General features: G+C 37.4%; 1 protein-coding gene across 2 annotated transcripts in view; it reads right to left on the bottom strand.

The window, feature by feature from the left end:
• LOC120334371 (lipoxygenase homology domain-containing protein 1-like) overlaps positions 1-13,252 on the bottom strand; it is a 52,739-nt gene that overhangs the window by 39,119 nt on the left and 368 nt on the right. For both annotated transcript variants that reach the window (XM_078120421.1, XM_078120420.1), the window contains exons 2-13: positions 12,767-12,911; positions 11,898-12,134; positions 10,541-10,701; positions 9,808-9,902; positions 9,226-9,337; positions 7,971-8,097; positions 7,223-7,299; positions 5,122-5,275; positions 4,289-4,379; positions 2,946-3,075; positions 1,866-1,983; positions 447-650 (exon numbers count right to left, since the gene is read on the bottom strand). In XM_078120421.1, the coding sequence (XP_077976547.1) occupies positions 447-650; positions 1,866-1,983; positions 2,946-3,075; positions 4,289-4,379; positions 5,122-5,275; positions 7,223-7,299; positions 7,971-8,097; positions 9,226-9,337; positions 9,808-9,902; positions 10,541-10,701; positions 11,898-12,134; positions 12,767-12,911 (1,651 nt within the window). The remainder of the gene's footprint in view (positions 1-446; positions 651-1,865; positions 1,984-2,945; positions 3,076-4,288; positions 4,380-5,121; positions 5,276-7,222; positions 7,300-7,970; positions 8,098-9,225; positions 9,338-9,807; positions 9,903-10,540; positions 10,702-11,897; positions 12,135-12,766; positions 12,912-13,252) is intronic.

The following is a 13,252-nucleotide window of genomic DNA, read 5'->3' as shown; positions in this document are numbered from 1 at the left end:
AAGAAGTTTACGCCAAAGTATGTCGAGGCAACCTGGATATCCTGAAGACACCTAATACAAAAAGAATGAAAATGAAACACAGATATTCCCCGAACTCATAATAGAACTGGAAAAAGAGAATCGGAATCGGGGCTCCCGAAGTATGCGAACCAAGATGGCGGACATCGGAATGTAATATGTGTACTAGGTTAGGGTTAGGCCATAATTTTAGGTATAAATACTACGGGAGGCTCTTGGCTAGTCTTCGAACTGATAATAGGACTAAAATAGGGAAAATTGGAAAAAAATTATTGCCTAACCCTAACCTGTTACCCATGTTACGTTCCGATGTCTGCCATCTTGGTTCGCATACTTCGGGAGGACCTACTAACTTTTCACCAGGGTTAATCCAGGGTGAAAATTCGAACAATTTGAAAACGAAAATTTATTTATAAAGTGAAACCCACCAATTCGAAGTTTCTTCAACTTTCCAACGTTCGGACATTTCACGGTGAAAACATCTTTCCTTCCTCGTTCAAAATTATTGTGTTTGTCGTCCAACTTTTTCTTGCCTGAGTCTCCCATATCTCCAAATAACGTCAACGATACGTTTGCATCAGTCCCAGCACCCCGAATGTCTCCAGTAAACACAGTAACTGTATATTGGTTCTCTGAAATGGGTTATTATTGGTTGAAATTTTCTAAAGACGCAGAAAAAAGTCAGTTTATAGAATTATTAATGTTAAAACTGCTGGTCTTATATAAAAGAAGAGCTGTGCTAGATGCTGTAACTACTAGCTTTGTGAACTGAATCTATTGGCAAGAATAATGAATAACTTTCAATATTTTTATTTTTGTATAATACAATATATACAGGGTGTCCATAAAGTTCCTTTACAATTTCAATTTTGTTATGAAGTCAGTTCTCAATATTTCTTAACCGGGTTTGTTGTTTTTCAATCAGTAATTGTATTTTTACTTCATTTAATACATCTGTGAGGGCCAAAACAATATATGGTATCGATAAATTGCCTTTGTATTTCAAAAATTTCAGGAGTTTATGAACACCCTTTACAACTAAATATATTACTAATATAGTTGTGGAATACAAACAATGACTCGCAGGGCCGTGGTGGCAATGGCAATAGGTCCCAGTGTAGATGGGACTGGTAGCTCCTTAGCATTGATAAGAAAACAGCGAGGATGGAATGATAATTTATTTTGACCTCCTCCATGATACAAAATAAATTACAATGTACAAGACAAGCAAACAGAACAGAAATTTACAATTCAGAATGCCATTTAATTATTGGACACGTTTAGCGGCCATAACGATCGTTTCAAAATTTTGTTGTTATTGTTATTTGTCTCCGTCTCCATTTTTGAAAAATCACTTTTCTCTTCGAATACTGGACCAATTGCTTTGATATTTTCAGTGGTTAAAGATAAAATTTTTCTCCAGAAGGCTATTACTTTTTTTTTCGCTATGACGTCATCAAAATTACTGGGTGGCGCTACGTGTCCATACATTTGAGCATAGCTCTCTTGTTCATCTTATCATCTTTCTTCTCGCTAGGACAGCAGTTCACAACCGTGGACCAGTGGACCATCAAGGGGAACATAAGGCAATTGTGAGGCCGGCCACAATGCTAGGCGCAAAACTAAATTTACTTTTCCCTTTACAAGAAAACTTCGTTCTTCCTAGTTTTTTGCTTGATAAGGTTATTTCACATGGTGTTTTCACTTTTTTGAGCATGGGTTTCGGAATCTACCAATCAAAATAACACTATAAATACCACTGGAATGATAAACAAGGGGGCTATGACCACAAGCAAGAAACGGTTGAGAACCACTGCGCTAGAAGGAATATGAAAAGCAAATCTTACTTTTCCCGACTCCTGTAGCATCATCACTGCCAACTAGATCTCTGTACAGTTGATCATCATCACTCAGCCACTCTCCACATGCAAAATATACTCGTTGTGACGAAGTCAGAAGCACAACCTGAATTAAAAGAGAAAAAGGTTTATTTATCACTGATTTAGACATGAGTCAGATAAGATATCAGAACAATCAATACAAGACGGTAGGCGACAACGCAAAATTGCACCTATAATGACAGCGGTTACTGTAGTAACCGTGATAATGAAACTGCCAGTTCATTTTGAACACTGCACGTCTTATCGTTATCCTTTTCGTGAGTGATATACAGCGGCTAATAATTAATCAAGTTCACTAAAATTCAAAATTTTACGGATTACCAAGATGAAGAATGGCTTGTTCGAAAGAGTATTTACTATTGCGAGGGAAGGGCAATCTTGGAATCTTAATTTTTGAGGTAGTTTACGAGATAATGGCGCCAGTTGTGGAAAAAATTGGAATTTCTTAACGGCCGGCGCATATTTTTGCTGCTGCCATGTAAGCGAAACATTAATCCTGACTTTTGATGAAACGCACATAGCTAGTGTGGTAACATAACCATTGTGAGGAATTGCAACCAGATCGTCCCAGCAGTTTAGTCGCTACAGCTAAACACACAGACAGACAGATAGACTGAGAATAATGGTCTCCTAGAGCGGAGATCCAATAAATTGGTTTCACAAACACCTTGTGCACAAACATCTGATTTTGGTCAAACAAAGCATTGAAGAAATTAATGCGTCAGTGTGTAAGCAAGAATAGCATATTATCGTTTCAACCATCATTTAATCGAAAATACATTTTTGCCAATTGTTCATTTTGGGCATTCTTCGAACCGTCCTGAAAAATAACAAAGATTTCCTTGACTCATGGACACAAAATTTTGCTTATGACTAGCAATTCCGGTAAGTTTGTAATTACGACCCGGCTCCAAATCCCATGAAATAACGCCAACCCTTGACACAAAGTACGCAAGTTCAAAATTACGCCCCCCACAAACACCCCAAACTACAACCCCTGATTAGGAAACACCAAAGATTTCTCACCCTTTCAAGATACCATGCAGGAGCAAACCCTTGGTTGTCAATCTCGATTCTAATTCTTCTTATTTTTCCAACGTTCACCGTTCGTAAACTGAAAACGTCTGATTTGTTTCGTTCAAAAGTGTTGTAGCGACTAAAATAAAGGAAAACTTAAAGGAGAAACAAAGAAAATTTATTGTAGAGTCTAAAAATAATTTTTAGAACTTTTTAAACATCATCATTTAGACAAATTCACACTGATAAGTGAGGACCTAATATTTTTGGGGGAATAAAACTAAACAATAAAAAATTAAATTAATTAATTTCTAGATGAAAAATTTTTGCAAGCAGTACACATGAACAAATACGATCGATGACGTCATAGCAGATTGTAACACTGCTGAATTTGTAACGTCCTCGTTGCGTCATTTTTGTTTAATATGTTCCGATTGTAAAGAGACCGTCTATCCCAACTCTGTATTTTTTTCCTATTTCAGTTAGGGCTGTGGTGTCAGGAGTATTTTACACCTAAACTTTACTCCAAACTTCAAAATATTGGAAATCTGGCTCTGAGTCGTGACTGAAGATTGCAAAAATTTTGAAGTTTTTGCTGTTGACTATACAGCTGATTGCAAAATCCTCTGTCGCATTATTTTTGTTTATTATTGTCCGACTGTGAAGAGACCGTCTATCCTAGCTTGGCATTTTTCCCATATTTCAGAGCACACTTAAATAGGCTTTCTACATCAGCGAATGGCCTCATAAAAGGGCCACAGGGCAGTTGAAGAAGGGAAGGGGCTACAATGATAAGCTCAAAATTAAGTTCAATGAAATTTCGTTATATACTTCTTTCTTACAGGAAAATTCAACATTTTTCATAGTCTCATAATACTATAAATACCACTGGAAGGATAAACATTGGGGCTATAAGTACTAAAAGCCTTCAGAAGGGGTCAAGAGCCATAAAAGGTTGGGCATTGATCTACACCAGGGTGGTCCAAAAACACGCCCGCGGGCCACATGTGGCCCGCCGCTACATTATTTGTGGCCCACGTCGCATTGGCGGGAGAGTGAAAAAAACGATTTTGGTGTTGTTTCGTCATAAAAATAATTTTTTTGCATGTTTTAGGTTGATAAATGACAAATAATGAAAAGCGTTTGTTTTGTAGGCTATTGCACTGTTTACTTATTTTTTACATTATTGTGGCCCGCGAACAATATGAAAATAATAGTGTGGCCCTCGAGGCCGACAACCTTGGACCACCCTGATCTATACAGTTGGTGGCTAAATTTTAGTTTTTGAAATATATGGCGAATAAATGCTGAGAACCCTGGCTCAACAGAAATATAAAAAATGTCATCCTCACTCATTTTTCAACTGCAGTCTCGGTGACGAACCCTTCGATCCATGGACTGTGAGGAATACTTTAGCATCAGTGCCAGCTCCACGTTTATCTCCTGAAAAATGTAGAAAAAATATCATACAGGTTTCTTTATGTTGCGTTTTGACACATTTAATCAAAATAAATCTCCAATTAAGCAGATCTAAAGCAGAAAAAGTTGGTATTTTTTAAATACAAAGTGTACATATAGATTGTTTCGTATTATGTTATTGTTGGTATTTATTGTCACCGTATACCGTATGTTATCATGTATTTTGTAATCGCATGGAAAAATCGTGTTTCTTACTAACTACTGGACCAATTGCTTTGAAATTTTTAGTGGCTGAAAGATTGTATTTTTCGCTAAATGACTATTACTTTTATTTATTTCAAAAATTTCTGTGGGCTTTGTCAGATTCGTTTTTATGTGCGATGACGTCATCAAAAATAAAAATTGCACTTCTTGTGGCGGTTATTTATGTATACTACTTCGTGTCCATATATTTGAGCATTTCTTGCTCGTTTGGAATAAGCAGAATCTTCATCATAGCTTACCCAATTTACTAAACATTTGAGCAGAGGATGGCTTGCTATATAGGTTCTCTCAATTTGCTCCATATGGAGCCCCAGGGCTCTGTGAGAGAAACCGAGGAACTCGCTGTTGGTAGCAAATTTGGATTTTACGCTATTGTAATTGTCCATGTCGATAACATTTTGTTTATGAGCCAATTATTAAGTTATATTTTTGGTATTTGTGGAAAAGGATGATACGACGGCATAACGTCTGTAGTAATTTATGATTACACAATCAAACATACCAGTAACAACAGTGACTTCATAATCAATTTTTTTTGCTTGCTTTCCTGATACTGCATTCAGTTCTCTCGTCAACTGGCAATCGCCTTTGAATAACGAGAACCAACGTTCGCAGTTGAAAGTGTATGAACGATCTTTCCTTTGGACGATTATTTCCTGAGTAAAAAAAGATTGAACATTATATTTTATCTTTGATACCATCCATGAGTTAAGGAGAGATAGGACAGGATTTACATATTTATCGTATGGCGAACCAGAGCCTCTTATCCAGTTACCAATCCATGTCGGGTATATAATTAGTAAGCCAGTTATTTGTTTTGGAAGCATGGACTTGATAATTATCGCAGAGCATCGTTGTCAGAAGGTTACCAGTCAATATATATCGCTACTATGGCGAATATGCCAAAATAACCTACCTCTTGTATTTGTATATTATTATCAGTATCCTTTACTTTTAAGTAAGTGCGTCTAACTTTACTCAGAGATGAGTATCCTTTACTTTTCGAGTGAGTGCCCGTAACTTTGCCCAGAGATGAGTCCCCTTTACTTTTGAGTGAGTGCCCGTAACTTTGCCCAGAGATGAGTCTCCTTTACTTCTGTGTGAGTGCCTGTAACTTTGCTCAGAGGTGAGTGCGTGCTGCTTTATGCAAGATTCATCAGCACAGCATAGAAAAACAACTGTCCAGACCAGAGCTAATCAACTGATGTCCTGCGGTCCGAATCCGCCCCTTTCGGGTATTTGATTCGGACCGCGCCTAATTCTTTATTTTGAATCAATAGCCCCACTTTTGAAGTTTCCTTTTATAAAAAGACTTTTATAGTTTTGAATATATATGAAAAGAACTATAACGCCATAACAAACAATCTTGATTAGCTAATAATCATTAACCGGTCGAGGAAGTGCGTGTTTGAGGATGCCGAAATACAATTTCTGGAAAGACCGGACCCAAATATTTTTGAAGTTTTGTATGCGGATCTTCGGTAAAAATAGTTGAGTAGCCCTGGTCTAGACAACCAATAAAAAATACAATCTCTTTGCTTTCCCCTATAAATCCTCCTATAGGGCTCAATAAAACTGACAAAAGTCTGTGTAGAAGTAAATCAGACTAGTTTTGTTTGATCAGTAATACAGAGCTTGAAATGAATCGAATATTCAAAAGAATTAAAACTCAACTGCACCAAAAAATCCTTAGTCGTGTACGGTTTTCGACATTTTCTGCTTACTGCTTTAAATCTGCTTAAATTTAAAAATGCTTTAAATTACTGCTTTAAATCTGTATAACGTCTCTGGGCTTTTTCAGTGGGCATCTATAACTTTGCTCTGGGATGAGATACCTTTAGGATAGGATAGGATAGGATTTACATATTTATCCCGGGGGAGAGGAAAGCTGACAAGACGGCTTATCCATATGGCGAACCACGGCCTCTCGTCCGGTTACCATTCCAAGTCGGGTAGGGGATTAGTTATATTGTTTGTTTTTCGGAAGCATGGACTTGGTGGTGGAGGAAGCCGTAACTGACCAGCGGTTACGTGAACCACCCAACGACGACGAGGAGTCCAGCAATCCTCTCGCACATAACCATCCCTGCATGGGATTCGAACCCACGCAGAGTAATTAGAGGTGCGGTGGCGAGCGTATTCCTAACGCTTAACCTGTTGAGCCACACCGCCGCACCTTGAGCCACACCGCCGCGCCAAGTGAGTAATTACCTGTAACTTTACTCAGAGACCAGTCTTATTTCACTTCTTAGTGCATATTCGGGGTTTTGTTTTGAGCAAATAAATAAACTAGAATATCGGTTAGAAACCGAAGACTTATCGATCGAAGGTTAGGGGATCCCCCAAAACAGTGGTCTTACTCCATAGTGACACCATGTGTCCAATCACTAATTAATTAATAACTCGCTAATTATAAGACATAATCCATCCAAAATCAATAGGCTCCTGATCCGAGCTATGATGAATGCACGTGCAAAATTTGGAGCAGATTCAACCTCGCTTCCGTGAGATATCGCGTGCATCTAACAGACAGACAAACAGACAAATTCCTATCAACACACTTACCGATTTTAAGATCGATAAGTAATAATGAAACCATATACCTGTAGAAACCAGCTGTGTCTTTCTTCTAATCCATCACTTTCAACCACAATGCTTTTGATTTCTCCAACATCCATTCCTGAAAATCAAGAAAATTATTATTTTTTTAACAGTGTTGTCTCAGAATATGACTCTGAGCAATAACCCACTCAAGCTGGAGGCAGAGCTTGGTATGTTTAATTGATATTTATATATTTCAATGTCGATTTCCTAAAAGTCAGAATCTACCGTAAGTCAGAATTTCTGGATTCGAAATCAAATTTTCTGCAAAAATTGAAAAATTAAGCGTTCTCAACAGCTAATTAAAGGAGGCTTGTATAAACCAAAGTTTTTGTTACTAAAATAACCTAATAGCAAAGGTTGTTATAAGTTTTTTTGGACAAAATTAGAATTTTCTATAAGTTGCGAGTTGGGTAAGGGTCAAAAGTTCATCAACAAGTCGGGAAGTCGTTCCCGAGTTGGAAACTGAAGTCAAAATTCAGTTAGACAAAATGTTACAGAGATACATTTGTGTTAGTGTGCAGCAACACCCTTGAATCACTCAGAATAGTAATCTTAATTATAAGCAAACGAATCAACCATCACGAAAGCATAGGATTATTAATCGATAGCACTAGATAGAAACAAAAATGCAAGAACCGACAAAAGTATAGAAGAAGGATAAGTAGTTAATCCAATAGAAATCAATCCATAGCGCAAAAGCAAACAAAGACGCAAAATACTACAAAAAATTATCTTTGCAAAATTTACCTCTTATTTTGAAAGTATGTGAAGATCCTTTTGCAAATCTGAACATATTAATATTGGATTGCCCCGATTTCTTGCACAACCTTGTCTTTTGAGTCTTGCCTTGGCGACCATTGATTCTCAAGAATACCTGAAAATTCGACGAAAAAATTGGACAATGTCAGAGATGGGCAAGTTTTTAGACCAGAGCCAAAAATTTTGCCCACGTTCACTGGCGGGCCATGTAAGTGTGACGAAAAAAGTTAAGTTTTACGAACAATATTTACAGTGTTACAAAAGCAATAGTGGAAAACAATAAGCCTCAGATCAAAACTAAATGCAACTGCATTTTCAACAAAATTCTTGAGCTATTTTTTAGCTAAAACATCAAAATTTTATTTTAGTCTGGTTGTGACAGCATCAGGCGGGCCAGATTGTATTACCCAACGGGCCAAATTTATCTCGCAGGCCACAGTTTGTTCCTGTCAAGACTATAAAGGAAACTATTTGATACTGACAGAATACTAACATTTCATATTACTGCAGCAAGATGATATAACAGATCCACCCAATGAGAAAACGAGAATATCGGTCAGGAACCGAAGACTTATGGATCGTAAGGTTAGGGGATTCCCCAAAACAGAAACTGCGGTTTCGATTCATATGCTCTTACCCCACCACGTGTCCCATCACTAATTAATTAATAACTCGCTAATGATACGGCATCATTTATCCAAAATCAATAGGCTTCTGAGCCGAGATATGATGAATGCCCGTGCAAAATTTGAAGCAGATTCAAGCTTGCTTTCGTGAGATATCGCGTAACATAGGAAAGTGTCTAACAGACAAACGAGAATATTGGTCGGGGACCGAAGACTTATCGATCGAAAATTAGGGGATCCCCCAAAACAAAAACTGCGGTTTCGATTGATCCGCTCTTACTCCATAGTGACACCGTGTGTCCCATCCCTAATTAATTAATAACTCGCTAATTATACGACATACTTTATCCAAAATCAATAGGCTTCTGATCCGAGATATGATGAATGCCCATGCAAAATTAAGAGCAGATTCAACCTTGCTTTCGTGAGATATCGCGTAACATACGAAAGGGTCTAACAGACGAACAAATATTTATCAACATACTTACCTATCAAGATCGATAAGTAACAATTCCTGCTGCCTCAACTAAATTACTTGGAGTAGTAATAGTAGCCCTAACATAGCAGCTGCTGATTGATTTGAGCCTTTCCCAGAGTATAAAGTGTTTAAAACTCACCCTGGCATCAGTCCCGCATCCTTGTTTTGTTCCGGTTCTCACAGTAACTTTATATTCAATCTCTTGCATTCTTTTCGCTTTTCTTCGACTGCGAACTCCGTAACCTTCGTAACTGAAACATTGCATGAAGTACGGGAAATATTATTTATAATTGCAATAAATTTCTTTATTAGGGAAAATATGCTGTGCCTTGTAAGATCAAAGTGGCATTTTCAATACAGACCCAGTATTTATGACAAGATGTAATGGAAAAGTAATTGGAATCCAAAAGAAAATGTTTATGCAAAAATACAGCAAGACCTTATTCAACCTAATATAAAATTTATCAGGCATAATTGCTGATGAGTATCTCGAAATGTGGATTGGCTATACCTAATAAAGCTTAACTGTGTTGAAACGAAAGATCTGTGAAAAACAATATTATGCTCTTTTGTTGCTATGAACTCCTAAATTCATCTTGTTCAAAATCTGTTTGCTCTGCAACAGAGCTCTTGGTTGCTACACAGCAATTTTATTTATAAAAAGTCATTTTAGAAAATTTAAAAAAAAAAGTTTAGTGAAAAATCCTACAAGTCCACAAACCTCCTCCTTTCTTTTGCTGATCCAAATCGATAAGATTTTACTGACCCGGACATCGATGAATTCATTCCGTGTCCCGTGACTGACCAGCGACGCTCCTGAATATTAGACAGTATAACGTTAATAATCTAATATTTCATGACGTATTATCCTCTATTCCTCTGAACAAGGCTAAACACACGCAGCTGCCAAGCTAAATTAACTCTTGAACCACTGGACACATTATCATGAAAAAATTTCAAGATTTAATAAACATTGAGTACAAATTCTGTATTTGCAACAGCAATAGGCATGAACTTATATTTTGCCATTTCCCCATTAGCAAAGAGGTAATAATAATATGTTACTTTTTGGTTGATTTTCCAAATAAGGCATTGGAAACTCTAGTTCAAGGTTTGGAAACAGGACAAGTTGAAGAAGAGTTGCATGATTTGCGTCAAAATTGTTGTTACAATTCGTTTTTTTTCGAGTTGGGAGTGGAGTCGAAATTTCTATTAACCAGTATTTGAAGTCAATATTTGTATCAAGTCAGAGTCGTTTTTATATGAACAAGTTTTTTCGACTTTGCAAAATTTTTCTCTATTTCAAAGCCCCTATCGTGTAAAACTTTATTTGGTTCATATTAAATTTAGACTTTAGAAAAATTTCTTTAGCTTTGCAGCCCTCTAGCTCGTGTGAAGACTTGTTTGTTATATGAAATGCCATTCACGATCAAATTCTCCACACTTGTACTCACCATGGTGCCTCTAGGTGGCTGAGGCCTCAGTCCATATTTCTTGGCGTAGAAATCCATCAAGTGAGGGTCGTACAGTGGATCGTATTCTGGAAGTTTTGCGTTGTTTGGGGCTGCTGGGTACGACTGCATCGCACTGGTTGCCGTAGCATCCATCATTCGGGCTGTGAAAAAAAAAAAAAAGTTAAGTATTTCGCCAATCAGTATATACCAGGGGTGGGCACAATTTTTTATTATAAGAGCCGCAAGCTGCAAGTCAGAACTTTAAAATAGCCGCATAATTTGTGATTTTATTAATATTATCAAAATACCATGAACAGAAAAGAAATTCACACAAGAGTCTAATAAAAATAAATAGATAAACAAGGCAGCTATGCTCAAATATATGCACAATTTGAGCTCATTTAATTTGTGTTTCCTTATTGCTGATTTACGAGGGTAGTCTCGTAAGAAGTTTCCATGATTCGTTTCATGGTGCCGTTCAACATTGCTGACTTTATTCTGACTTAGTAGCTTATGACAGATCAAGCACAAAGGTTTATTCTCCTGACTGGTAAATGCGTATTCTTCTTCCCATTCTGACTTGACAACTCTGTTTTCATCTTCGTACTTTCGTTTTTTAATTGAGGACATATCGCACAGTAACTTAGACTAACTAACCGCAATCAAGCTGCAATACCGCCGTCGCATCAATAAACATTGACCATTGTGACGAAAGATTTGCTGACTTGACTGACTTAAATTCAAAATTCCATGCTACAGTGATTTTCATACTAAAACCTAATTTGTCTTAATCATTGACGAAAACTTCTTTACGACTTTTAATAAATTAAAAGAGTTTACATTAAAGTTTTTCTCTTGGTTCAAATTTGGATAATAATTTAAGTTAGCGAGAAGAGCCGCACAAAAAGTCTGGCGAGCCGCATGTGGCTCGCGAGCCGCGGTGTGCCCACCCCTGGTAAATATTAACTCGGCGGTGCAGCACATTGTGCCAAGCGTGGGAAATACGCACTTCTGATTTCCCTGCGTTGGTACACAGTTCGAATCCCATAGGGATAAATATGTGCGAGAGGATTGCTGTACTCGCCAACATAGAATGCTTCACAAGACCGCTGGCGGGTTACGTCTATCTCCACTGTCAAGTCTACGCATTTGAAAACAAAAAGGGGCTGTCTTATCCCATGTACTGGTAACTAGACGAGGAGCCATGGTTTGTCATACAACTACAATTAAGTCATTTTATCAGCCTCGCTATCCTGGGATAACTAACTACTCTATCTACTTTTATTTGAGGGCCTTGCTTTCAAAAATGTGTATGAAACACACAAAACAAATAAATTCATGGAATAATATTACTCACGAGCATAAGGAGGTCTCCTGACAGAGTTGAACCTAGACGTCGAGCTTGAACTACTGGACGCCGGCCTTCGAATAATTCTAGGTGATCTCGTAGTGTGCTCAGGTTGAGACCATGGGGTCTGCGTGCCCTTCTGGGTATGGGGGGCTGTGTAGGGCCTCCTCGATGATGAATATGTGGTTCTTTGAGGCGATGCGTATTCTGTGTATTTTGAAACCCGTGGAGGGGGGTAGTTGCTTGCTGAAAAAGAAGAATCAAAAGTAAATAGCATTTTAAGGGTTATTGTGTTGGGTGGACGTGTTAGTGTTTGATATTATTAGTATTTAAAAAATATTAAGATAGACACACACTCATGGTGTGGGAGGTGAATGTCATGATGAAAGAAATAAACTCACCCCCCCAACTATTGTAAATTTTGAAGTTTGATTATCAAGCCAAGTCAGGTCACTACACTGTCACTGTCAAGCTGCTGATCCATGTCAAGTTATGTCATTTTAACTGAGTCAAGAAATTATCGCATATGAGCCAATCTCTCATATGAGCAGACACTATAAAAACGACTCTAATATGGTGAATTTATAAAAATTCGCAAAATAGGCGACCCTACAAATCGTAACACGCCATACATACCTATCCCAGCAAATGGTTGCAAAAGAGAATTAATGAAAATGATAACCATTATTGTTATGTTTTACTCTTATTAATAAAAGTAAGAAGTCTCCAAATCCTGTAAATTCATCCTCATTATCACTGCTAGTACAATCAGAGTTATGCTCATATAAATTTGCCAACTTTTTTTCTGAGGTTCAAACCCGACTTATATGCAACAATATACTGTAAATGATGCTTATCACAGACAGCACAAAACTTACATTTATCTTTCCTTCTGAATGATCCATACACATGCGGAGGGGTCGAGGGTGCCATCACCATATAAGCGTTGGGTTGTCGGGGTGCAGGGCTGAATTCTGGTTGAAGAATCATGGTCATCACGGGAGATGAATTCATGTACTGCATCTGATCAAATAAAAAAGAATGGATATTAAAATTTGTAGACTGAAGGCCAGATGTCGTATGAAAGTGTTCTCATAAATTCAAATAAAACAACAAATTTTGAACTTCATCTTGTGAATATGAGAGCAGTATCGTAAACAAGAGGGCCATGTACAAGTGTTCCCATATATCTGTATATGAGAGAGGTGTCATAAAAAAGTGTTCAAATGAATGAAAATATACCAGAAAATTTTTTACAAAAATATCCTTTTTAAAACAGACAGAAATCGAATCCTATTTTATTCTCAATCCTCCGAATTCGATATTCTAAATTGCCCATCCTTATGAACTTCAAATGATTTATT

This window comes from Styela clava, chromosome 15 (genome assembly GCF_964204865.1).
Source record: "Styela clava chromosome 15, kaStyClav1.hap1.2, whole genome shotgun sequence".
Taxonomy (NCBI): Eukaryota; Metazoa; Chordata; class Ascidiacea; order Stolidobranchia; family Styelidae; genus Styela; species Styela clava.
The sequence above is the reverse complement of the archived record's forward strand: the minus strand, read 5'-3'. Positions and strand labels throughout refer to the sequence as shown.